This window comes from Chrysochloris asiatica, unplaced genomic scaffold (genome assembly GCF_000296735.1).
Source record: "Chrysochloris asiatica unplaced genomic scaffold, ChrAsi1.0 scaffold00204, whole genome shotgun sequence".
NCBI lineage: Eukaryota > Metazoa > Chordata > Mammalia > Afrosoricida > Chrysochloridae > Chrysochloris > Chrysochloris asiatica.
In genome coordinates this window covers 1,112,988-1,139,090 of record NW_006408722.1, presented here as the reverse complement: position 1 = coordinate 1,139,090, position 26,103 = coordinate 1,112,988, and the positions used below count along the sequence as shown (strand labels likewise).

The window sequence follows — 26,103 nt, the reverse complement described above, 5'->3', positions numbered from 1 at the left end:
TGAGGTTCAATAAGATTTTGAGATTTTCTTAGGGCAGAAGTGGCAGAGTCAGATTTTAAACCCCGAAGTGTGGGTTTAAAGCCAATGTTCTCCCACAGCGCTTGGGGCACATTATGCCTGCACTGGAATCATTCGATGATCTTACTTCTTTATCCAGAATTAAAAAGGGCAGGGGAAAAAAAGAAATTGCTTGTAGAAATTTAGATTAATATGTAGCAGGTAGCTGGGTGCCTTACTTATAACAGGTAAAAAGCAAACACTTATTGATGAGCTCTGGAGTGGTGCTGTTGGGTAAGCACTGGACTACTGACCGCAAGGTCAGCAGTGCAAACCCACCAGCCATTCTTAGAAACCCTATACAGGATCCCTCTGTGTTGGAATCAACTAGATGGTACACAATAAACAGTATTATTATCATTCTGAATAGAAATAACCTTGGTACATTTCTTGACTTTATAATAGAATTCTTGTTGCTGTTAAGTTGCTGTTCAGTGCTGTTGAGTTGGTTCTGACTCATAGTGACCCTGTATAGGGTTTCCAAGGATTGGTGGGTGGGGTTGAACCCCTGACCTTGTGCTTCAAACTGACTTTGCAGTCCTGCACATTAACCCACAGCACCACACCAGGAGTCCTTGATAGGATGCTCATATGTAATTGATTATGTGATTTCTCTACAGATAATTTGACTCTCTCTATATACTAGTATTTACAGAATACTCACTCATAATTGCTTTACTTGCATTATTTCAGATATTCCTCCAAATGACTCTATGAGAGAACCATTTTGATTCCTAATTTTAGAAAAGGTATAAAGAAGTTAATTAAGTAGCTCAAGGTTTCATATATAGTAAGTGGCTGAGCCAGATTTAAACCCACAAGTCTGGTTTAAGCTTGTGCTCTGGTGAGCAGTGTGCTTCAGTGAACAGCAAACCCGGCTCTTCTCCTGCTAGAGTCAACACAGCTGTTGTGGGACACAGACATTCCCAAACTTGATGACAGTACAATTCAAATGCATATAAAAATAACATTTATTAACCTAGGTTGTTCCATATATGAATTCCATCAAAGAAACTTCTACTAAAACTTAAATAAAATCTGTAGACTCCTTATAGCCTGAATTTCATATTCTGGATAGGTTTGCTTAAAACAAACCCAATTTCATTTTGTAAGAGAGTCTAGGCCTATGGTGGGCAACATCTCTGCAAATCAGAGAATGTGGCCTATTATCAGGGGCAGCACGATGCTCAAACAGTCCTGGTTTCTTTGCTATTAAGTCTAAGGTCCTTGTTATAAAAGGTAAGAAAGTTCAAACATAATGTCAAAGCCTCCGGAGGGGCAGGCGCACTGCAGGCTAGTAGTTCGTGCCAGTCCAGATGCTAAAATCCCTCTGTGGTAGCCTCTTGTGTTTTGGCAGCATTTTCTAAAATCTTCCTTTTCCACTCTTCATAATCCTGTGTCAAATCTTCATCTTTTTGCAGTTTACATGGAACTTCTATGATTTTCTGTATTTCTATAAGAGAAAAATTTCATTTAAAAATTCTTACGTTTACAAATGACTTAAAAGGGTAAACTTGTCTAAAGAGTTCAAGATACTAAAATAAAAAAATGTAGAAACACTGTCTATTAAATAATATTTTGCTCTTTCTCTCCTATACTTCAGGTATTCTGAAATGTCTTAATAATAGCTAACATTTATCACCACCCCTTGACTGTCAGTTTGTCGCACTGTGGTGGCTTGTCTGTCAGTTTGTCGCACTGTGGTGGCTTGTCTGTCAGTTTGTCGTAGTGTGGTGGCTTGTCTGTCAGTTTGTTGCACTGTGGTGGTTTCCATGTTGCTGTAAACTATGCCACCAGTATTTCACACACCAGCAGATTCACCCATGGGTCCATCACGCTTCAGAGGAGCTTCCCAAGTAAAACCGACGAAGAAGGAACAGCAAACCATTTCTGAAAAATCAGCCACTATAAACTTTACGAGTAACATTGTTATAGTGCTGAAAGATAAGTCCTTCTGATTAGAAGACACTCAAAATACAACTGGGAAGAGCTGCCTCCTCAATGGAGCATCCAACTTTATGGTGTGGATGGAGCCAAGCTTTCAGAACTTCTATTTGATGATGGGGCACAACTCAAAATAAGAAAGAGCTGAAACCATCTATTAATAATTAAAGAAATGTATAAAATATAAATCTAAGAAAATTTGAAGTTGTCAAAAATGAAACAGAATGCATAAAGATCAAAATCCTAAGGGCTAATGGACTGGTATTGGTCATTTTGAATCAGCTAGTCACACAGTTTACTATACTGGAGAAACGGTTTCGCAGTCTTTGTCAAAACAGAAATTTCAAGATCTATTTTGAAGTGCAATGCTATCTCTGACAGCATAGTATCCATATGCCTACATGGAAATATTATTCAAATTAAGCACTAACCAATAAAGCAAATGATGACAAATTGAAGAATTCTATTCTGTGGTCTGAAATTGATCAAACATGTGATCAAGAGGCATTGATAATTATTGGTGATTGGAATATGAAAGTTAAAACAAAAAGGAAGGCTTGGTAGTTGGAAAATATAGCCTTTGATGACGAACCAATGATGGCGATCTCATGATAGAACTTTGCAAGACCAATGACTTATTGACTGCAAATATTTTCAACATAAACAAAGACTGTACACATGGACCCCCCATATGAAACACAGGACTCAGATCAACCATATCCATAGATAGACAGGGATGATGGAGAAATCCAGTATCAGCCTAAACAAGGCCAGGGGCTAACTGTGGAACAGATCATCAATGACTCCTGTGCAAATTCAGGTTGAAGCTGTAGAAAATTAAAACAAGCCCATGAAAGCCAAAATACAACCTTGGGTATGTTATTGTTAAGTGCCGTCAAGTTGGTTCTGACTCATAGTGACCCTGTATAGGGTTTCCAAAAAGAGCAGCTGGTATGCTTGAATCACTGAACTTGAGTGTTTATCCTACCGCACCACAGCAGGACTGACTCCACACTTGAGTATTAACACACCTGAATTTAGAGACCATCTTAAGAACACATTTGATGCATTAGACACTAATGACAGAAGACCAGAAGAGTTTTGGAATGATATTAAGAACATAATACATGAAGAAAGCAAAAGATCATTAAAAAGACAGGAAAAAAATGACCAAAAGCTAAGCAGAAAATTTCAAAGGGCAGCTTTAGAACACAAAGGCTTAGTTCTCTAGTGCTGCTGTAACAGAGTACCAACTGGATCTGGATGGTTTTAACCGAGATTTCATCTCGGTTTAGGAGGCTAGATGTCTACATTCAGAGAGTCAGCTATAGGGGAAGGCTCTCTCTTTATTGGGTTTGGGTAAAACTCCTTGTCAGCTTTGCACAGCTGTAGGCCCAGCATTTGTTGAAGGTCTCCAAGTGTCTTAACATTAACCTTTGCCTGGATCTAGGAGGTTCACAATGCAGGTCACAGGTGCGAAGGCTGCCCTCTACTCCTGGCCCTTTGTTCTTGGAGGCAGTAGGGCCCTCTTGCTAATTAATTTTCATTTTATCTCTTATAAAATGAAAGACGTTATAAGCCACACCCCTGGGAAGATACTACTTTTTTTTTCAATTGGTTGGTTGCTTATAGCAGATTATTTGCATAGATGTGATTAAATTGTATTTGATGTCATCATGGGAGATTACTATGTTTTAATAGATAAACCTCAAAGATTCCTGGCTTAGTAAAGTTGATACAAACCCTTAACTATCAGAGTATTCTAATGATATGTGTGCAAAGACCTGGAGTTAGAAAACAGAAAGGAAGACCACACTCAGCATTTCTCAAGCTGAGAAAACTAAATTAAAAAATTCAAGCCTCAAGTTAAAATACTGAAGGATTCTATGGGCAAATTCCACCACTTGTCTGTCAGTCTGTCGCATCGTGGTGGCTTGTGTTTTGCTGTGATTGGGAAGCTATGCCACTGGTACTTTAAATTCCAGCAGGGTCACCCATGATGGGCAGGTTTCAGCTGAGCTTCCAGACTAAGACAGACTAGGAAGAAGGAAAGATGGACTGCTTCCGAATATTTAGTCACTGAAAACCTTATGAATAGTAGCGGAACACTGTCATATACCATCAGAATATTGTCAGATACAGTGTCAGAAGATGAGCCCCTCATGTTGGAAGGCATTCAGAATAGACTGGAAAAGAGCTGCCTCCTCAAAGTAGCGTTCAACATGATGACACAAATGGGTAAAGTCTTTGGGACCTTCATCTTCTGATGGGACACAACTCAAAACAAGGAAACAGCTGTAAACACCCATTAATAATCAAAACATGGAATGTACGAAAAATGAATCTAGGAAAATTGGAAGTGGTAAAAAACAGATATGGAACGAATAAACATCGATATTCTAGGCATTAGTAAGCTGATATGGACTGGAATTGGCCATTCTGAATCTGACAATCAGATGATTTACTATGCTGGGAATGACAAATTAATGAAGAATGGCATCACATTCATCATCAAAAAGAACATTTCAAGATCTATCTTGAAATACAATGCTGTCTGTGATAGGATACTATCCATATGCCTACAAGGAAGACCAGTTAATACAACTATTACTCAAATTTATGCACCAACCACTAAACCAGTAACCATGAAATTGAAGAATTCTACCAGCTTCTTCAGTCTGATGTAGCTCAAACATGAAATCATGATGTAGTGATAATTACTGGAATGGCATGCAAAGGTTGGAAAGAGGAGGGATCAATAATTGGAAAATATGGCCTTGGTGACAGAAACAATGCTGGAGATTATATGATAGAATTCTGCAAGACCAATAACTTCCTCATTGCAAATAACTTTTATTAACAGCGTAAAAGAAGACTATACACATGGACCTCACCAGATGAAATACACAGAAATCAGAAAGACTACATCTGTGGGAAGAGATGGTGGGAAAGCTCTTTATCATCAGCCCAAACAGGGCAGACTGTGAAATAGATCATATGCAAGTTTGGGCTGAAGCTGAAGAAAATTACAGTAGGTCCACGAGAGCCAAAAGATGACCTTGAATATATCCCACCTGAATTTTGAGATCATCTCAAGAACAGATTTGATGCATTAGACACTAATGACTAAAACTAAGAGTTGTGGGATGACATCAGGAACTTACAGGAAGAAAGCAAAAAGTCATTAATAAAACAAGAAGGATGGAAAAGATTAGAATGGATGTCAGAAGAGACTCTGAAATTTGCTCTCCGGTGTAGAGATGCTAAAGTAAATGAAGAAACAAGGAGGTAAAAGAGCTGAATAGAAAATTTCAAAGGGCAGCTCGAGAAGACAAAGTCAAGTATTATAATGAAATGGACATAGTCTTGAAGTCAGAAAACCCAAAGGGAAAAACACGCTCAGCATTTCTCAAGTGCAAAGAACTATAAAGAAAAAATTCAAGCCTCAAATTGAAATTCCTGAAGGATTCTATGGGCAAAATACTGAATGATGCAGAAAGCATCAAGAGAAGATGGAAGGAATACAGAGTCATTGTACTAAAAAGAAATGTTCTAAGTTCAACAATTTCAGGAGGGAGCATATGATCAGGAGTCGATGATACTGAAGGAAGTCCATGGTATACCTAGGGCATTGACAAAGAACAAAGCTCCAGGAATTGATGGAATCTTTCAACAAACTGATACAGCACTGCAGGCATTCACTTACCTCCATCAAGTTATTTAGAAGACAGCGACCTAGCCATATTTGTCTCCATTCCAAAGAGAGGTGACATAACAATGTAGAAATCATTAGACAACATCATTAATATTGCATGCAACTACATTTTTGCTAAAGATAATTAAAAAAATGTCTACAACAGCAAATTGACAGGGAACTGCCAAAGGTTCAAGTGGGATTCACACGAGGACGTGGAAGAGAGATACCACTGCTGACGTCAGATGGATCTTGGCTGAAAGCAGAGATTCCAGAAAGATGTTTACTTGTGCTTTATTGATTATGTAAAGGTTATTGATTGTGTGGATCGTGATATGGACAAACTATGAACAACATTGTAGAGAATGAGTATTCTGGAACACTTAATTGTGCTCATGAAGAACCTGTACATAGACCAAGATGCAGTTTTTAGAACAGAACAAGGGAACACTGAAAGCTTTAAAATTAGAAAGGTGTGTGCCAGGAATTCTGTCACCATGCTTATTCAACCTGTATGCTGAGCAAATAATCAGAGAAGCTGGATTATGTGAAGAAAAACGTGACATCAGGATTGGTGGAAGACTTGTTAATAACCTGCAATATTCAAACACTACAATCTTGCTTGCTGAAAGCAAAAAGGACTTAAAGGCTTACCACTGGACTAATAAATGACATCAAGATAAATGGAGAGAAAACTGAAGTTACCAAAAACTTCATCTTGCTCAGATAAATCATCAACATTCATGAAAGCAGTAGTCAAGAAATCAATGTACTGTATCAGGCAAATCCTCAAACTGATATCTTTGCTCTTGAACTCTTTAAAGTGTTCAAGAGCAAAGATATCAGTTTGAGGACTACGATACACCTGACCTAAGACATGGTATTTTCAACAGCCTCATATGCATGTCAAAGATGGACAATGAATAAGGAAAACCATTTAAGAATTGATATATTTGAGTTATGGTTTGGAGAATATTAAAAGTACAATGGACCACCAAAAGAACAAACAGATCTGTGTTGGAAGTAGTACAGCCAGAATGCTCCTTGAAAGCCAGGATGGCCAACTTTGTCTCTCATTATTTTGGACTTATTATCAGGAGGGACCAATCTCTGGCGAAGAACATCATGCTTGGTAAAATGGAGGGTCAGCATAAAAGAGGAAGCCCCACAGTGAGATGCATTGGCAGTGGCATCAGCAATGGGCTCAAATGTAACAAAGATTGTGAAGTTGGCGTAGGACTGGACTGTGTTTCATTTTGTTGTGTATGCATCACTGTGAGTAGGTACTGACTCGACAGTACTCAACAATATCAACAAATGGGCAAAATATTGAATGATGCTGAGGTAGCCAAAGAAGATGGAAAAATACACAAAGTCACTGTACCAAAAAAGACATTCAACCATTTTAAGAGGGAGCATATGATCAAAACTGATGGCACTGAAAGAGGAAGTTCAAGCTGCAATGAAAGCTAAGGTGGAAAAAGAGGTTCCAGATGTCGACAGAATGCCGACTGAAACGTTTAAGCAATCTGATGTAGTGCTGGAAGAACTCATTAGTCTATGTCAAGAAACTGGCCAACCAACTGGAAGAGATCCATATTTTTACCCATTCCAAAGAAAGGTAACACCCCCCCCCCCAAAAAAAAGGTGGAAACTGTTGCAAGTAGAATTTTGAAGATGATTTAAAAATGGTTATAAACTCACCATGCAATGGTCAATCATTCAAAATCCAAAGGGCAAAACTTTCCTAAGGACCAAGTTGAGAAGGGATAGGAAGGAGGGTGGAATGGAACTAGGGAGCACAAGGAGGACGCAGGTAACTGTTGTTGCAGGGAGGGGATTGCAATCATTGAGATGAAACAAAGTGTATGAAATGTTAAATGTAAAACTGATGACCATATCTGTAAACCTTCACTCAATTCACACTAAAATTTTAAAACAAAACCAAACCACCAAAAATTCAAGCCAGATTCAGAAAAGGAGGTGGAATGAAGGATATCATTGGTGCCACCTGATGGATCTTGGCTGAACTCGGAGAATACCAGATGTTTGTGTTTTACTGACTACGCAAAGGCATGTAAGTATGCGTATCATCACTAGTTACGAGTTAACAATGCAAAGAAGGGGATTTCTAGAACACTTAATTGTACTCATGTGGAACCTGTACATAGACAAACAGAACAAGGGGACATTGATTGGTTTAAAATCATGAAAGGTGTATGTCAGGATTGTATTCTTTTACTATACTTACGCAATACTGAGCAAATGATCCCAGAAGTGGACTACATGAAGAACATAGTATCAGGATTGGAGGGAGGCTCATTAACCTACAATATGCAGATGACACAACCTTGTTTGCTTAAACTGAAGGACTTGAACTTACTGATGAAGAGCAAAGTTCACAGTCTTCAGTATGGATTACAACTCAATGTAAAGAATACAAAAATCCTGAAAGCTATACCAGTAAATAACATACTGATAAACTGGGACAATACTGATGCTGTAAAAGGCTTCATTTTCCTTGGATCAACAGTCTGCATTCATGGAAAGAGAAGTCAAGACATCACAAGATGTATCGCGCAAATCTGCTGCAAAAGATCTCTTTTAGTGTTAAAGAACAAAGATGTCACTTTGAGGACTGAGGTAAGCCCAACCCAAGCCATGGTATTTTCCATACCCTCATGTGCATGGGAAAGCTGGACAATGAATAAGGAAGAACATAGAACTGATGTCTTTGGATTATAGTGTTGGCGAAGGATATAGAATCTAAGATTGGCAAAAGAACACATAAATCTGTCTTGGAAGAAGTATAACTGGAATGTTCCTGAGAAGTGAGGGCAGACACACATGTACTTGGATCTCATGTCCCTGGACCTATTATTAGGAGGGAGACATCATGCTTGGTAAAGTGGAGGGTTAGCAAAAAGGAGGAAGATCCTCAACAAGAAAGGCTGATGCAGTGGCTGCAAGAATGAGTTCAAACATCACAATTGTGAGGACGGCGCTGGACCAAGCCATGTTTAGTTCTGGTGCACATGAGACTAATGGCACCTGGGTCAGAACTGACTCCACGGCACTTAATAACAACAGCAACAACATTTATCAAGCACTGACTGCTTGGAAGGCAACAAACTAAGAATTGTAAACAGCATTATCTCACTTAACCCTCACCATAATCCAACGAGCTGGATGCTGACATCTATCAAATTTTACAGATTTACAAAATGGAGGTCCAAAACAATTAGGTGATTTTCTTAAAATCACACAGTGGTAGTAAAGTATAAGCAGTTTGCTTCAGAAAGTACATATTTGTAATTACACAGTATTTCTGTTAATGATTGTTGGAAAACCAGTCTTGTCAAATGTCAGGATTTACTTGAAAGTCCAACTCTGTTCAGGCAAACTGCTGAAGACTGTTTATTGCTTCCACCCGAACTGCACACTAATTCCACTGCATGAATTTCCATGTTAGTACAGTGTTAGCAAACCTTACCTTTTGCTGTGGGTTCAACCACTGTCTTCCTTTTTTTCTGTGGCGGAGTAGCTAAATCTCTAGGCTCACCTTTTAAGGAGGAAAAAGTGTTATGAAGGTTCATTTTTCCATTCTTGATTTTATTATTTGGGCATGTTTTGGATCACAAATAAAAATTAGATACCTTGACTGACCAAGTATTGTGACACTAAGACAGGGAGAAGGAAAACACCTTTCCCTTTTCCTTTCTTTGATTTCTCTTGTCAGACTTAAAAATCTCTTTTATCTCATTGAACCACAATCCAATGAACTGGATTGCTAATATTAATCAAATTTTATAGAGTAGAAAATGAAAGTCCACAACAACTAAGTGATTTTCTTAAAATCACACAAAGGTAGTAAATTCCAGGTAATGTGACTTCAGCATGTATAGATTTGTAATTCTACAATACTTGTGTAGATGGAGGCTGCCATTTAAAATTCTAGCATGTGGATGGAGAAGTGACTCTACAGGCATGGTGTCCTATTTTTTCTTTTCAAAATGTTAGTAAACTACTTTATTTGAAAAATAGGGAAAACAATTTTCCCATTAAAAATGTATCAGGTCCACATTAAATACAGAATTCAGAGCAGCAATTTTACCAATGTAAAAGTATTTGAGTTTTACCAGCAGGCTTGTTTTTGAATGACACATTCTTGAATCATGAAATACTCACTGTCAACCTGTTGTCCAATCTTCTCTAACTGCTTACACAGTCGATCAAATATGGCTTTTTTAACACCAGATGTGGCTACCATTTTATTTTTATCCACTTTTAGCTTTAGAATCCTACAAAAGAATTAGATAAATTACTTTTCTTAATCCAGAATAGTACCTTTTCTAGCCAACCAGATTATCAACTTGTTTCCATTCACTCATGCTTTATAAAGAGCTCCAAGGGTCTAGTTTTTCCTTATTTCAAGCATATGATATTAGCTATAACCCTATTAAGTTACTTATTTAGTTGCTTGTTGGATCTTTTTGTAACAAAGGTACAGATAAAAAGGTTTACTATAGTGTGCTTCAGAAATTTTAAAACATTAGCTTAATAAATCTCAGATGTTACTACGGTAAAACTTGGAAAAGTTGGAAGCTGTGTTAAGGCAGAATCTGTCAGAGAAGGAAAATTAAAATATTTTCTAATAAAGAATGACAGAAATGTGGCAAGACTGTAGCTTGTCAAAAACATGCGAGACCCAGAAAAACAAGGCAGAACCGACACGTTTCAGGTCTCACAGGTTCTACTGTAATTGGATGAATAATAATCATGCACTGCCCTGCGGTGCCACAGAATAAGCAGTAGGGTGCTAACTGAAAGGCCAGCAGTTCAAACCTACCAGTCGTTTTGAAGGAGAAAGATGAGACTTTCTAAGTTCCTATAAAGATTCTCATCTTCTGAAATTCTGACTCTGAGTCAGAATCAACTTGATTGTTTTTTATTTATCCTATAGGGATGTGCCCCAGTCTTCCCCAAACCCACTAACAACCACTAATAAAAAAAATAACTTATCAGGACAATCTGGTCACACCTTACTATGCTCAGTGTAATTTGGTCTTAAAGTGGAATTATTAGAAAACAAGGCTTGTTGTTTCCTATAGGAACAGCCAAACTCCCTCTCTATACACACATGTTGTATGCTGTTGAGTCAGTTATGACTCACAACAACCCAGTATAGAGTTTATGAGAACTCTATGGATTTGATGGCTGATGGATTTGAACTGTTGACCTTGTGGTTACCAGACCAGTGCTCACCCTTTAGCACCACACCAGTGTTGACATATAGCTTCATTAATTCAAAGAATCGCTTCTCACAAATAACAATCACTAATATTTCTAGGCTATCATTTTTTTATATTTTTTCATTCTTAGATTTTTTTTGGTTGTTGTTGGCAATGCATTTTTATTTATTTTTTATTTAAGGTTTTTACTGTGGCTTGAGTGAAAGTTTACAGGGCATATCATCAGTTTTACATCAAAAAAAATCATACACCTTGTTTCATTACCATGATTATAATCCCCTCCATGTACCATCAGTTAACAGTATTTCTTTCTATCCACTTTAGCTTTTTAGAAAAACAAACAAACAAACAAACAAACAAAAAACCGCTCAGACATATATATAATTTACATCTCCAAAGGGCACATTCTGCAGGTCTGCCTCCTGGCCACCAGCTCTTAGTCCCTCTCCTCTTAGTCCATGAATCTAGAGTCCTCAGCCACTCTCCCTCTCCATGCCCCCATCTCTGGCGCTGCTGCTTCTCTGGATAAGGTCCTGCATTCTGCTTGCGCGCTTCTCTCTTGATGGTCCTAGGGTCCTCTGTTTCTGGACTGTAAGATTAACCACTCCCCTTTTTTTGTTACAAAACTTCTGTCTACCTTTACAATTGTGACAGTCGCAATTAGTCAGGATAACAATTATTCACTATTGAAGCTTATCCCCATCTCTTTTCAGCAGACCCATCTAGACAAGATGACAGCTATTCAGTAGGGACTCTTTCTTTCCCCCCATACTCTTAAACTAAACTCCCTCTTGAAACCTTGTAAGCCAGTCACTTCGTGCCTTTATTGCCCCCTCATTTTAGGTAGCCAATGTCTAAGTTGCCCATCTGTACAGAGCGGATAGCATTGATACTTGATGTGAAGACTCTTTCCCTCTCTGTTGGTATTTAGAGTAACTACCGCTCTCAGTATAGGTCAGGTTCATTAAATTGAAGCAATTTACTCTGTTTCCTTTATCCAAAAAAAAAAAAAAAAAAAAAAAAAAAAAAACCCCCCCCCCCCCCCCAATCTTCCTCTAGTTGACCATAGAGGCTAGGTCAATAGGCTATCATTTTAGCTAACACAGAGATTAAGATTCAGAAGTAAAAAATCTTATAAAGGACCTGAAAAATGGTTGCAATCAGTACTTTCTTCTTTTTAAAATATAACCGGAAAACCACAAATGGTCATTGTGCCAATGAACAAATTTCATCACTTATAAAAGACAGACACTGGAATCAGAACACCCAAGTCACTAATGAATGACTGTCACTTGGCCAAGTGGACTTCTAGTTCCAAATTGTCAGCTAAGTTATGGGATAAACTGGGGAATCTGGTCAACTGGCCACTATTCCTAATATTACTTACAACGGAAGATATGTTCTAATTACAGTTAAGTTCAATTAAGTATTCCTTGGGACTGAAACCCACCCAAACCAAACCCACTGCCATTAAATCAATTCTGACTCACAGCGCCCTGTAGAGGGTTTTCGGGACTTTATAGGAGCAGGGGCCTCATCTTTCTCCCTCAGAGTGGGTGGTGGGTTTGAACTGCTGACCTTGTGGTTAGCAGTCCAGTGTTTGTCCTATAGTGCCACCAGAGCTCATTTTGGGGACTAAAACATCCATTTATAAATTGGGACCTTTTCTGAATATTTAAAGGCATACTCACTTGCACGCTGAAAGTAGTGCAGCGCTGGTGAAAAGTGGCCTGGATAAGTCAAGATCTACTTGCTGTGTCTGTGGAAGACTGGACTCATAGCTAAGAGAAAGCAGTGTTTATTGAAATATTTGTTAGAAAATATTATGATTATGATAAATGCAAATCAGAATTTCTAAGTTTTATTACATGAACTATGTACTTAATAAACTATGCTAAATAAACTTTAGCATATTAGTTAATTTCTTAAGCTACAAATTTTACTAGAATAGGACACTGGATGTTTTTCTTTACATACCACCATATATGCTCAATTAAGATATTTATGTCCATACCTTTGCAATATCTTTGAAGCCATGTTCACTGCTTCAGTACAGCTAAATTGTACAGCAAGGTCTCTTATTCCAGTATTTGACTTCAGACCCAGTAAACACTCTAAAGATTTAAGACAGCTCTGATACATCTTCTTGTTCAAACCAGAAAGCTTAATTAAATAAGCCTTTGAAAGAAAAACATATACAAATCATAAAACTTGTAACTTCTGTATAGCAGTGCTCTTAAGCACTTACTGAATAAGCGGGTACCAACTTTACAAAATTGATTATTTATGACAAATTACAGTACCTCAATGTTTAGGTTAAGTCAATAATCAATAATTAAGTCAGACAAAAAATATTTCTCATAAGCTCATAATATAGAAAGGCCATTGTTAACAGATGATTTAAAACACAACATAATGTTGATACAGCCAAACAATGACTAAAAAACCATGGGAGACATATATATTGTGACTTGTTTTCAATAAAGGTGTAAATGCAATTCACTGGGAAAAGAAGGCAGGCAAAGGAGTGGAAGTGGGATGGGGAAAGTGTATGTGTGAAGGAGGGGCCAGGAGAGAGAGAGAGACACGGAATCTGGGGCGGAAACAGGATGATTAACAACTCTGGTCAGCCAACAGCAGAGTCAGGGTTATATAAGAGAATGAAGTTTTCCAGAAGAAATTCTTGGCAAAAAAAGTTGTTATACTGACAAAATCGTAACTCAGTAAACGGAATGCTGGTGGCACTGTAGAATAAACACTGGACTTCTAACCTCAAGATTCAGCAGTTCAAACCCATCAGTCGCTCATCGGAACCCTATACAGGGTCGTTATGAGTCAGAACCGACTTGACTGCATAACAGCTAAAACAGCATACCTTGAGTTTAACATTCAAGAGGGTGGAATGCTAAATGAGCACAGAGTGACAGAGTGTGATGGTAGTGGGGATGCCACACAACCACTCCCCCCACTCCCAATGACACATGTACTCCCTTTCAGCAAAAGGCAAAAGTTGCCAAGGGATTGTAAAACACATAACACATACATAATGGGGTGTGTCTTACTCAAATGAGTTGTGTAAATACCTAACAGCCCATAGGAGCTGGCATTCAATACTGTCCTCTAGAAAGAGTTAACCAGATGCCATCAAGGGAACTATGAGTCATGATGACCCCATGTGTATCACAGAACTGGATCCCATAGGCTTTCTTTAGCTTTGTTTATAATACCACAATTTAATGTGTACGATTATTTGCTAAAGAGAGACAGAGAGACTGTGTGTGTGCGTTATGAAGGGACCTACGTACCCTGTCCAAGGGGCACTTCACACAGGAAGCTGCAAGATCCAGGCACATGACTGCATTGCTGGTTTCCGTGGTATGTGCAGACAGGCCAATACACTTCACCTGGGACAGTCGCAAGAACTCCTCTGCTTTCCTGGTTATAAGGTCAACACATTTACTAAAACTCTTGTCCAAGAGTTTACTCAACGTTTTGGCAAACAATGATTACAACTGTGTGGGCTTCATCCTGAGTCTAATTACTACCCATGCTTATTTGGGGCTGGGAATGAAGCTCACATCCCATGGGGTGTGGGGTTGGAGGAGTTGTCTGTAGAAACAATTCTGCCAGGGTTAATGCGCCAGACTGCAAAGCTGTTTGAACTGCAAGGTTGGCAGTTCAAGCTCACCAGCTGCTCCTCGTAAGTCAGAACTCACTGGATGGCACTTAACAAGAAATGGTTTTATGTAAAACAAGTTCCTCAATTCTTTCAACACACAATCTTTCTTTCTACCTCCCGTTACTGGAACAATAATTTAATGGGCAGGCAGGTTAAATCAGGTCTAGTTCTTCTACCCCTTCCTCTAAATCCATAGTGCTTAAAACTTTAGCGTAGATGAGAAACATCTTGGTGTGTGCGTATGGAGGGGAGAGGACTCCTTGATATAGACTGCTGGGTCCCATCCCGAGAGTTCCCGATTAGTTCTGCGGTAGGGTTCAAGAATTTTATTTCTAACAAGTGTCAAGATGACACTGGACCGCACATCATCCTTTGAGAACCAGGGTTCTAAATACTTTGCAAGCCCAAGAGGTCTTGTATAAAAGACGTGCTCCTTTCTTTTCCTTCCCTCACCTGACCAGCCCACCCATAGTAGTTCCGCTCTCCATGCTCTACCCAAAGCGTCTGTTTCTGCCTCTAGAGCAAACAAAGGCTTTGGAACTCAAAGTCTTGCTGGGACGGTGGCCTCTGCACTGGTCGCTTTACATGGCCGGCACCTCCCACCAATTAGAGGCCTTCCCTCAACGTTTCCATCTCAAGCAGCCAGCCGGTCGTGCTCTGCCCGGCACCCGGCTGAATCTGCTTTGTAGCCGTTGACTCCTGGGGCTGTACCGCGTCGGTCTAGTTCACCGCGGTAGACAGACCCTCAGTTATTATTTGAGAAGCAGCCAGTTCTCCCGACGCCTTCCTTCTCCCACCACCGCGTCTCCCATAGAACTAGTTGTTTCCAGGGGCGTCTACAATCGCCCCTTTCTTCTTGCCATTTCACATAAGCTCGCTGCCAAAAAGCCCTAAACCCCGCTGGGTTCCGGCGTCCCACTCCTACTCCGGAGCGCACGTCGCGCTGGACAGGGCGCCACCCTGGGTGGGCATGGCCGGACTCACCTCAGTACACTTGGCTCGGCGATACCCAAACGCGGGGCTAAACGCCCGATAAGCCCTGAATCCATGGCGCGAACACGAACGACCAGGAAGAGTAGCTGTGGCGCAACGAAAGCCGCGCGCAGAACCCGCAAGACCAGTGAGAGCAAGGCCCCGCCCCCAGACGCATCTGGATTCGTTAGGACTTGAAGTGGAGACCATCCCACAAACCAATCCTGGGCTTCTCTCAGCGCATGCGCCCAGGAGGGCACGCCCCCACACCAAGGCAGAGGGCAAACGTGGACAGCTCTTCATCGCTTTCCAATCTTTTCATGACAGACTCATCATACGTTGCCTTTTCCTCCTGTCTGCTCCTTTTTCCTGGTGACCGAAGGCTTCCCCACTACTCTTCTTAGATTTCCTCATGGCCCCACCCCTCTACACACTATAGAGAGACTGGCTGGGCCGCAGGTCCGTCAATCTAGCGATAAATGACAAGGGCCAATAAACATGCGAGATTTGGCTTCCTAAAAGCGGGCCAATGGAGGAGCCGCTTGAAGGGTGTTAGGCGGGGCTAAGGAGGGCGGGGCGTGGAGGGGCCGCAGCGTCACCTGACCGCGGGAGGCTCAGCGCGGGGTGGGTGCTGCTTGCTGCAGGCTCTGGGGATCCGCCATGGTGAGTGCTGAGGGGGCGTCGGACCCTGGGCCTCTCATTTTCCCAACCCTTGCTGTATCCCACCGTCCCAGAGCCCACCGGGCGGAGTTTGGGCCTTGCAGCCCGGTTGGGGCAAAGGCCAACCTGGCTGAGCTTGCCGAGGAGGGAACAAGCTGGCGAAGGCCGCAGGCGGACCGGGGTGGGCGGTGGCTCCTGGCCGCGGCCGTTGCTCTGAGACTGGGCGGTCTCCGAAAGGGTGTCTTGGCCTGGCAGCTTCTGGGGGGCCGTGAATGCCTGAGGCCGCCTGTGGCCTCAATGGACCACCGCCCCCGCTTCAGGGGGCCGCGTCCGGAAATTGGGCGTCGGTCCAGGTTGGGGGTTTGTGGAGAGGTACCAGCCCGGAGCTTGCTCTCTCCTGTGTTCCCACCTTCGTGCTTGGTCGTACTAGGCCGGCCCCACGCCCTCCCCCCTGCTTGAAGCCCCCACTTGTAGGGGCTGCCAAGGGCCCTGCCCTCCCTTGTCTTCGTAGTTCCCTTCGGCTATCAGGGTTTGTCAGCGAATACTAGGGACACGCTTACGTGAAATTCCTGGAAGGACTGGCTCTGTCTTCCAACGCTGACTTGTTTCTTTTACCATTTGTCTTGATGAAATCCAAATGTTTAACTTGCTGGAAGTAGTCGTTTTCCGTACGTAGCAGGTCTCCGTGAAGGCCGCGAATCGTATGGGACTGTTGGCCAGTAAACTTGAACTTCCTTAAAACGTGAACCCCTGTGTCTGAGTTCTACAAAGACAAGTTGACACTTGCGTTTTATTAGCATTTGAAATGGTCTGCACTGTCTAGGTTTTTAGATGCTGGCACGTCAGTTTTAATGATCCCATTCCTTTATGGAGACAAGCTTCTGTAAACCTGCAAGCCTGGAAACTGGTTTACACTACTTTGGTATATTGCCATGCAAGAGGATTTTACTTAGTTTTCGGAATTTCTATGTTTGGAAATTTGATACAAGACTGGTGTAAAATTTTAACTAGGACTTCTCTGTTTCTCAAGATTTGTGGATTGGTAATGATAGGATTTCTGGTGTGGCACTGTAGGATCAGCACTGTACTTCGAACAACAAAGTCAGCAGTTCAAACCCACCAGCTGCTCCTCGGCAGAAACCGTATATAGGGTCGCTATGAGTCCGAATCAACTAGAAGGCACTTAACAACAAATGAGGATAAGACAAAAAAATATTGCTCCAGTGATTCCAGTTCATGTATTCATGGGTTTATTGCAAACCAATTGTGTTTAAACAAGTCTCTGCAATCAGTGGATGAATGGCTGCAGACAAGTTCTCTCAGTAATATACTTCTCTTAGTCTTGCTGGGGGGCTTTCAAACAAACAATACTTTTATGAAAAAAATATTTCGTGATCAGGACTAATTTTTAACAAAACTCAGGCGGACTTTTGCATTGAAACTTTGCAGCAAGTTTATAGGAATGTTGTTGTTAAGTCTGTCAAGTCAGTTCTGACCCTCATAGCATTCCTATATAGTGTTTCCAAGGAGCAGCTGGTGAGCTTGAACCATTGGCCTTGCATTCCAAACTGACTTTGCAGTCCAATGCATCAACCCCAAGCACCACACCAGGATTTCAAGGGGATGTTATCCCACATAAAATAAGTTATTGGATGGATTAAGCATTTTAAGGAAGGGCTGAAAGACCTCAAAGATGGATGAGACGTCATTGCGGAAGGTTATGGCCACAGTGTTTTTGGATCACAAAAGGGACATCTATGCCTTGATAGAAGAAATTTGAAGAAATTGAGAACGGCATGGGTGGGGTAAGGCCAGGAAAGTTGTGCGACTGCATCTGTTCATTCATCAGCAGTAGCAAGGGCTGGCCTCCGAGTTTCATTGATAACTAACCCGTTCTCCCAGTAGCCCTGATCTTACCCTTTCACACTTCTTTTTTGTTCCACATACTCAACATTTCAAAGTTGGTTCCACAAACTCCAGAATGCCAAAACTGCCATTTTTATGTGTAAATTGAAGAGAACAGCATTCAGGGAAGGATTGTTGATGTAAGTGCAGTTAGTTCTGACTCATAGCAACCCAATTGTGGCTCTGGGTTAATGCACTGAACTGAAAAGTCAGTTCGAATCACAAGGTTCATGGTTCAAGCTCACCACTCGTTCCTTGGAAACCCTATACATGGGGCGGTTCCAACCCATAGCAACCTTGTATAGGGTTTCCAAGGAGCAACTGAGTGAGCTTGAACCATGGACTTTGAGGTTTAAACCGACTTTGCAGTCCAGTGCGTTAACCTACAGTGCCACATCAGGACAATGAAAACATTGCCTTAAGAAGTTTAGAGGATCTTTCAAAAAACAGTAGCCTTCACATTTTGATGTTTTTGTTTAATAAAGGGAAGGTTTAGTATTATATAGACCTAGGTGGAAGATATGTTGAGAAACAGTAGCTTCACATTTTCATATTTGTAATAAAGGTTTCTGAGATTTGTAGCAATGCTTTCTGACTTGCCCTTGTATTCATGTTTTGTTATGGACTGCACTGCACCTGAGGTGGTCTGTTTGGTGAGCCAGTGTCTACAGTGCACCTGGTTCTCTGTCGTGGGCCAGTTTGGAGCAGTGACAGGCACAATCCTGTCTTCATGAATTTTATTGGAAAGGAAACCTGGGACTCAGTCTTGTCACTGCCACTTTGCATTTGAAAACCAGTAGTGGCCTATTTGCCTTTTTCTAGATCTAAGATTCTAGAATTCTCTTAATATTTTGTGTGCGTCTGTCAGGGACTGACCTCGACATAGTTATGTTGTCACGAGTGTTTGGTTCAGGAGGAGGGGAGATCCAGCGGCGATAGGGATAGCGAAAGAATACACAGACAAACAGAAGAAGGGAGACAATGAGGCACCCCAAATCCAGGGTGGATACATCACTGGTGGGCAGGCTTGGGAGTACAGGCATGTCGCCTCTGCAGGCAGCAACTCACTGCCCTGCAATCTTTACCGCATGCCCTCCAGCCCGTCTTTACTGCATGCTTTCCAGCCCATAATGCACCGCAATCTTTACTCCATGCCTTCCAACCAGTAATGCGCACCTGGGGAGGCCAGGGCCTCTGTTTTATTTAGGGGAGGAGCGTCACACCAAGCTGGGAGGTACTTAGGCAAGGTACAGCTAACATCAGTACTTTTTCAGACATTCAGGTAACTTTACGTCGTACTTCGCTGGTTCGAATCCCAGGCCAGCAACTTGGATTCTCAGGCCCAATTAACATATCTATAGCCCCTGAGCTTAGTTGGGGGAAGGTGAGAGTTCTGCAGGAGACGCCCAGGTGAATGGGCTGCACCTGGAAAAGGGATTAGGGAGGATGGGTTCTTTGTGTATAGAACAAAGAACCGAGAAGTAGCTGGATCGCTCCTCCTCGTGAACCAAATACTCGTGAACAACATAACTATGTCGAGGTCAGTCCCTGACAGAGGCACACAAAATATTAAGAGAATCCTTTTGGAGAAAGACTTGACCTTGCAACTTTAGTCTTAGCTTTAGGAAAATATCACATTTATCTGTGGATTACCAAGAGCTCCGTGTATTAAATTAATACATGTAATAATATTAAGATGAAAAACAATTTGCCATTAACTGCCAGTGGCCTCATTTGTTACACTCTGGACTATAGGGCCTCGAACCTCTGACCAGTCTTACACGGTCCGCAACATGCCTCCTTTGAAAGTGCTCTGGTGGCATAATGTGTCAAGCTTTGGGCTGCTATCTGAAAGATTAGCAGGAGAATGGTGAGACTATCTGTTCCCATAAAGATTTATAGCTTCAGAAACTCTGGAGCAATTCTACTTTGTCCCTATAGGAATTGACTCACTGACAGTGGGTTCTATGTCATGGAGATTGCTAGGTACTGGGTATGAGCATGGTTCTTGCTCTTAAAGAATTTAAGCATCATCTACCAAGTGAGACAGATGGCTTGTGGAACTTAACTAGAATATGGTGGTATGCGAATTGCTCTTTTAGCATTGTTTCTTAGTGCCTTGGACTCATGGAAGGAGAAATCGTTTTGCCTGGAGTTTGGAAACGATTACAGGAAGTAACATATGAACTGAACTACTGGATGAGCAGAATTTTTTCAAATGGAGGAGAAAGAGTGTTGCCGACAGGGAAAGTTGGAGTCGTAAAGTTATGTATAAATATGTTCTATTACAGGATTCGTTGGGAAATAAATGTCTTGGTAATTGAAGTTGAGCCACTTTGGTATCCAGATTCTTGTTTTGAAGTTCCTAGTTCTTCCTCATCATCCTTAATTCTACCTACTTCACTGTTTGTGCCATATCATTTAAAAAATTGCGCTTTCATTAACATCATGACATTTTTTACCTTTATGAGGCTAGTATTTTCATTTTGCAGGTAATTTACATTTTTTATCAGATAATCTCCAACATTTGAGTAGGGAGATTGGCCAATGATTGTGTTCACAGGATGGGTGGAAATAATTGCTTGCATTTAAAGGAGATATAATAATAATCGTAAGACATAAGTGCTTATTACTAAGTGCTAGACTTTTTGAGCTTTCCTTGTGTCATTTCATTCATTCCTTATAACCGTGATGTAAGTACTATTATCCCTTCTTTATAGAAGAAGAGGGGGTCAATTTATAAGTTTATGCTTTGCTTTTTCTGCACCTAACAACTATATAGACTTGGGAGGGCTGTTTGGCCACAGGCTCAAAATAAAATCATAAATAACTCATTTTAATCTTAAAAAACATATAACAAAAGCTTGCTGTTTTAACTGTTTTTAAGTGAGCAGTTCAGTAACATCGATTATATTCACCATATTGTGCAACCATTATTGTTGTTGTTAAGTGCCGTCAAGTCGGTTCCGACCCATAGCGACCCTGTACAGGGTTTCCGAGGGTGTAAATCTTTACAGGAGTAGAAAGCCTCATCTTTCTCCCGCGGAGCGGCTGGTAGTTTCGAACCGCTGACCTTAAGATTCGCAGCCCGATTCGTAATCACTACGCTACCAGAGCTCCTTGCAACCATTATTACTACTGATTATTTCCAAAAGTTTTTCATCGTCATCAAACCAACCAAAACGAAATCCACTGCCGTAGAATCGATTTCTCACTCATAGTAACTCAATATGATAGAGTAGATCTGCCCCCGTAAGATTTCCAAGGCTGTAAACCTTTATGGACGCAGACTACCTCTTTGTTTTCCCACAGTTTGAACCACCAGCTTTTTGGTTAGCAGCCCAATGCTTAACCAACTGTACCACCAGGGATCCTTTAATAGAAACTCAATACCCCTTAAACAATAGCTTTTCGTTACCCCTTTTCCCAGCTGGTGGTGGTGGTGATTATGTGCTGTGGAGTCGGTTCCAACTCATAGCGGCCCTGTACAGGGTTTCCGAGGCTGTTAATCTTTACAGGAGCAGAAGGCCTCATCTTTCTTCCACCCAACAGCTGATAGTTTCGAACTGCTGACCAGATTCATAACCACTACGCTACCAGAGCTCCACTAATAAACATTTGTCTTTATGGATTTGCCTGTTCTTGATATTTCACATAAGTGGTATCATGCACTATTATTCTTTTGTATCTGATTTATATTTCAAAGTTCATCCATAGCATAGCATGTATAAGAACTGTAGTTCTCTTTATGATTTAGTAATATTTCCATTGTATGGATATGCTACATTTTCTTATTTTGATCCATTTCTTGATTTACCAAACCTTTTGTCAACCAGTGGATTCTGCCTCATATTGACTGTATTTATGTACTGTTTACGTAAGCAGAATGCCTTATCTTTCTCCCCTGGAGCAACTGGTAGGTTCAGATTGCTGTGTTTGGGTAGCAGTCAAACACTTAACCATTGTACCACCCAGGGCTCCTTTGTTGATAGACACTTGGGGTTAATTTCCATCTTAATCTAGTATCTCCATTTTTCTAGGGTTCATATAGCTGGTAAACACAGAGACTGTTCCTAGTAATTTGTGAAAGGGTGAGGAGACATTGATCGCCTGACTTGTGTTTTAATGATGGCATGTTCATGTTACAGTTGCTCCTGCTCTGTGTGATATTTCCCAGGGAGGGACTCAGAATACTCTGTTCAATACCCATTTGTATTGTAAGCACATTGTCTGATAAATAGTTTTTAAAAACACAGTTTTTATTATAGCTTTATTTTTTCACTTGTAGCCTACTTGGTTTTAAGTCATCTTCTGTAATTTTCTACATTTTGCATTTTCTTATCAATGAGGGTAAGTAAAGTATCTGTTACTAGGGTTCCAGTTCATACATACACAGATTTATTCCAAACAAAATGTGTTAAACGGTAATCACTGGATGATTGCAGACAAGTAATGTTGTTGTTAATGTGCTGGTAGTAGTTTTTGAACTGCTGACTGTGAGATTAGTAGCCCAATTCGTAACCACTATGCTCTTTTCTCATAGTAATATACTTGTCTTAATCTCTTGTTGTTAAGTGCCATAGAGTTGGTTCCAACCCACAGCAACCCTGTATTAAGGTTTCTGAGGAGCAGAACCACCGACCTTGCAGGGTTAAGCAGACTTTGCAGTCTAGGGCATTAACCCACAGCACCACAAGGGTACCTTAAAAATCCAGTCAGAACACTGACTTCGGAGAGGATCTGCCGAGCCAGTTAAATTCAAAACAGAGAGGTTAGCTCAGAAAGTTAGGATGACTGTTTTAGGATTCCAAAGGAGTAACCTTAATAGATTTTCATAAAGGATGGATCATGAGGCTTTACTCTGAAGAAGTTTTAAGAAAATTTGAAAACTGCATTGGTGAGAAAAAAGCAAGGAAAGGTATACCGAGAAATTTTTGTTTTTTTCATCAAAACAATGCACCTGCTCATTTTTTGAGTATAGCAAGGGCTGCCCTATGAGAATTTTGTTGGGAAAGTTTATTCCACCCACTCTGCAGTCCTAATCTTGCCCCTTAATGATGTCCTTTTTGAGTCCAAAAATCAAAGAACATTGAAAAGGAAGACGGTTTGAGTCTCTCAAGGATGCCCAAGTTGCCATTTTGATAGTTTTGGTTAATAAAGGTTTCTATGAGTTTGTAGCAATATTTTTTGACTTATCCTTATATTGTAAATCCGACTGATATAAAAGAATTTTGCTAAAATCTCATTTGTTTATAGATGACTGATTTATCATTTGTATAAAATGTTTTTGGAACTGTTTTAATCTCTTTATAAGCACATTTTATTTGCTATAAAGTAATTATAAATGTATCACTACTTTCTCTTAAGGTGGCAATCTGAACTTAATAAAAATCCGCTGATTCTAATAATTGTTAAATCTATTATATTCAAAGGGAAGGAGTCCAAAAAATCCAAACTTGGCCTCATACCCATGGTGAATACTGAGTATCATGAAGACAGAATCCTTAAATATACTGGTTGTCTGGTCTCTGAAATCAGTATTTTATTCCAATAGTTTTGATATATAACTTAATTGTTCTTGTTAAGTATAATAGACCTCTAAGTTTATCTTTGAATTTTAGTATGTTGTTGTCATTTATGTTTCTGAGGGAAAATCTAGTCCACGAAGCTCAATTTACCAGGGTTTATCATATATATGAAATAAAGGGAGATTCTTGGCGATATTAATTCATCTAATTTTTTTCTCTTTCTAAAATTAGACCAAGAGAAAGTTTTCTATTTTTAAAATGATTCTAGTTCAGAGGTGGGTTTATATGCCTCGTGTTCCTTTGTTGATCTCAAAATGACAGTTTGTTTTTATTGTCTGGGACAATGAAACAGATCAGAGTCATCTTTCATGTTTCTCTGTAAGTCTATACCTCTACCTTTCCAATTAATCTATGTTTTTTTGTGTTTTTTTTTTTATTAAACATGTAACCTAAGCATTCTAAAACTAGCTCATTCGTTCACACCAAAACCCAACCCAACCCAGCCAACTGCTGACAAGTCCATTGCAACTCACAGTGACAGTAAGGAGCAGGGTAGAACTGTCCCTTAGGGTTTCCAAGGTGCCACGTCTTTCTCCTGTAAATTTGACAGCCAACATTTTGGTTAGTGGCTAAGCACTTTAACAGCTGTGCCGTCAGTGCTAGAGTTAACATTTATGAAGCATCCATTATGTACCAGACAATGCTAGATCCCAGCATTTACAATGATAACATGCTGTATATTGTAGTACAGGTGTAAACAATGTTTATACAGTTTAAAGGGAGGAATGCTTAATTCTGCTTGACAGATTTTTGCTAATGGCAAAGAGAGGAGTATCTGGATATATTTCGTTTATTGTAGCTATGTATCTGTATAGTTGAAGAGATCTAAGACAGGTGCTCGAGAAGAAGATGCATTATGATGTTCTGGTATCAGTTGCTAACAATTTCTGCTATTTTATTTTCAAGCTGTTTAGTACCTTGTTATCTATTGCCTAAGAAGAAAGCGTTAGTCTGTTCATAAACGAGTTCCCTGATGTAAGTAGAGATTAGAATGCAGATAAAAAGTAATCTGGAGAAAAGAGGCATTTAGAGATTAGTCCTGGTGTGGCACTGTGGGATAAAACACTGGGTTGCAAGGCTGGTTTGAACTGCAGGATCGGTGGTTCAAACTCACCAGCCACTCCTCGGAAACACTACACGGCACTTAACAACAACATGCATATGAGAAGTTTGGATTAATTGTATGACTTTAGTTGGTCAGATTCAGAGCTCATTAACAGAATACTGGTAGCTGTAATTTGTTACCACATGTTTTTTTGAGGGCAACCTGCTACAAGGATGTTGAATTAATTCCTGTGAGAGGAAATTCACTGTATACTCTTCTCTTCCCCTTCAGTAAGCTTATGCTGTTAACTTTGGTGACTGGACATAGCCCAGAGTTGTCAAAAATCGATAAACAGGTTTGAGTTGTAGAGCTGGAACGACACTATAAAAAGAGTTATGGCTAGAACTGTAGAAATACAATTTTGACTTGAAGAGCGCTCATTAACAGAAGTGTTTTTTATTTTTTAGCCTACAACACAGCAGTCACCTCAGGATGAGCAGGAAAAGCTCTTGGATGAAGCCATACAGGCTGTGAAGGTTCAATCATTCCAGATGAAAAGATGCCTGGTAAGAATGACAGTGTGGGATGTATGATTGCAACCTATCTAAGGAAGCATCTGTGTTGTTCTGAAGTCACATAGCACTGCTGCTTCTGGTAAATTCATCTGTCTTTAGTGCTCGCCTCTCTTAAGTACGGTGTGAAGCATTTTTGGCACATAGCCCTAGTTACTCATATTTTGTGTGGCACTGTGGGTTAATATGCTGGGTTGCAAGGTCAGTTTGAACTGCAATGTCGGTGGTTCAAGTTCACCAGTGGCTCCTCAGAAGCCCTATTCAGGGTCAATATGGGTCGGAACTGACTCGACGGTATTTAACAACAATATTGTGATTAGGGACTGTTGATTTAGCCTACTAGAATGGATGTTCATAAATACAAGAGAACCTGTCTTTATTTGCTTATCACTATATTTTCACCACACCAGTATCTGACGTAAGTTTCTAGCTTCATTGGTTTTATACCCTAAACCTGGGAAGTATGTGACATACAATGAATGTTCAATAAACATCAAATTAATGATTTTAAATTGTCTTACACTGTGAATTATTTACAGTTTTTTCCCTGAATGCCTTAAAAACTTACTTCTATCCAAAATCATTATATTTTTTATAGAAATTAGCTTAGAAAATTGTCTATTTTCATATTCTGAAGTATAGACTAGGAATTGATCTGATTAGAAGCCATACATAGACTCTTTGGATTGAAATAATAGATTAATGGAATGAAACCAAATAGACTAGTACTTCAAG

General features: G+C 40.3%; 2 protein-coding genes across 2 annotated transcripts in view; one reads left to right on the top strand and one right to left on the bottom strand.

The window, feature by feature from the left end:
* Positions 1-1,376: 1,376 nt before the first annotated feature.
* On the bottom strand, positions 1,377-15,675 carry ORC6 (origin recognition complex, subunit 6). The gene is made up of 7 exons (XM_006872575.1): positions 15,611-15,675; positions 14,253-14,382; positions 12,962-13,125; positions 12,639-12,728; positions 9,884-9,996; positions 9,189-9,257; positions 1,377-1,510 (listed from the first exon to the last, which is right to left on the bottom strand). The coding sequence occupies exons 1-7, from the start codon at positions 15,673-15,675 to the stop codon at positions 1,377-1,379; spliced, it is 765 nt and encodes a 254-aa protein (XP_006872637.1).
* A 484-nt stretch (positions 15,676-16,159) lies between these two features.
* The window catches only part of VPS35 (vacuolar protein sorting 35 homolog (S. cerevisiae)), a 52,063-nt gene continuing 42,119 nt past the window's right edge, over positions 16,160-26,103 (top strand). Inside the window, exons 1-2 of the mRNA XM_006872561.1 lie at positions 16,160-16,261; positions 25,264-25,362. Coding sequence (XP_006872623.1) covers positions 16,259-16,261; positions 25,264-25,362 — 102 coding nt within the window. The 5' untranslated portion in view covers positions 16,160-16,258. The remainder of the gene's footprint in view (positions 16,262-25,263; positions 25,363-26,103) is intronic.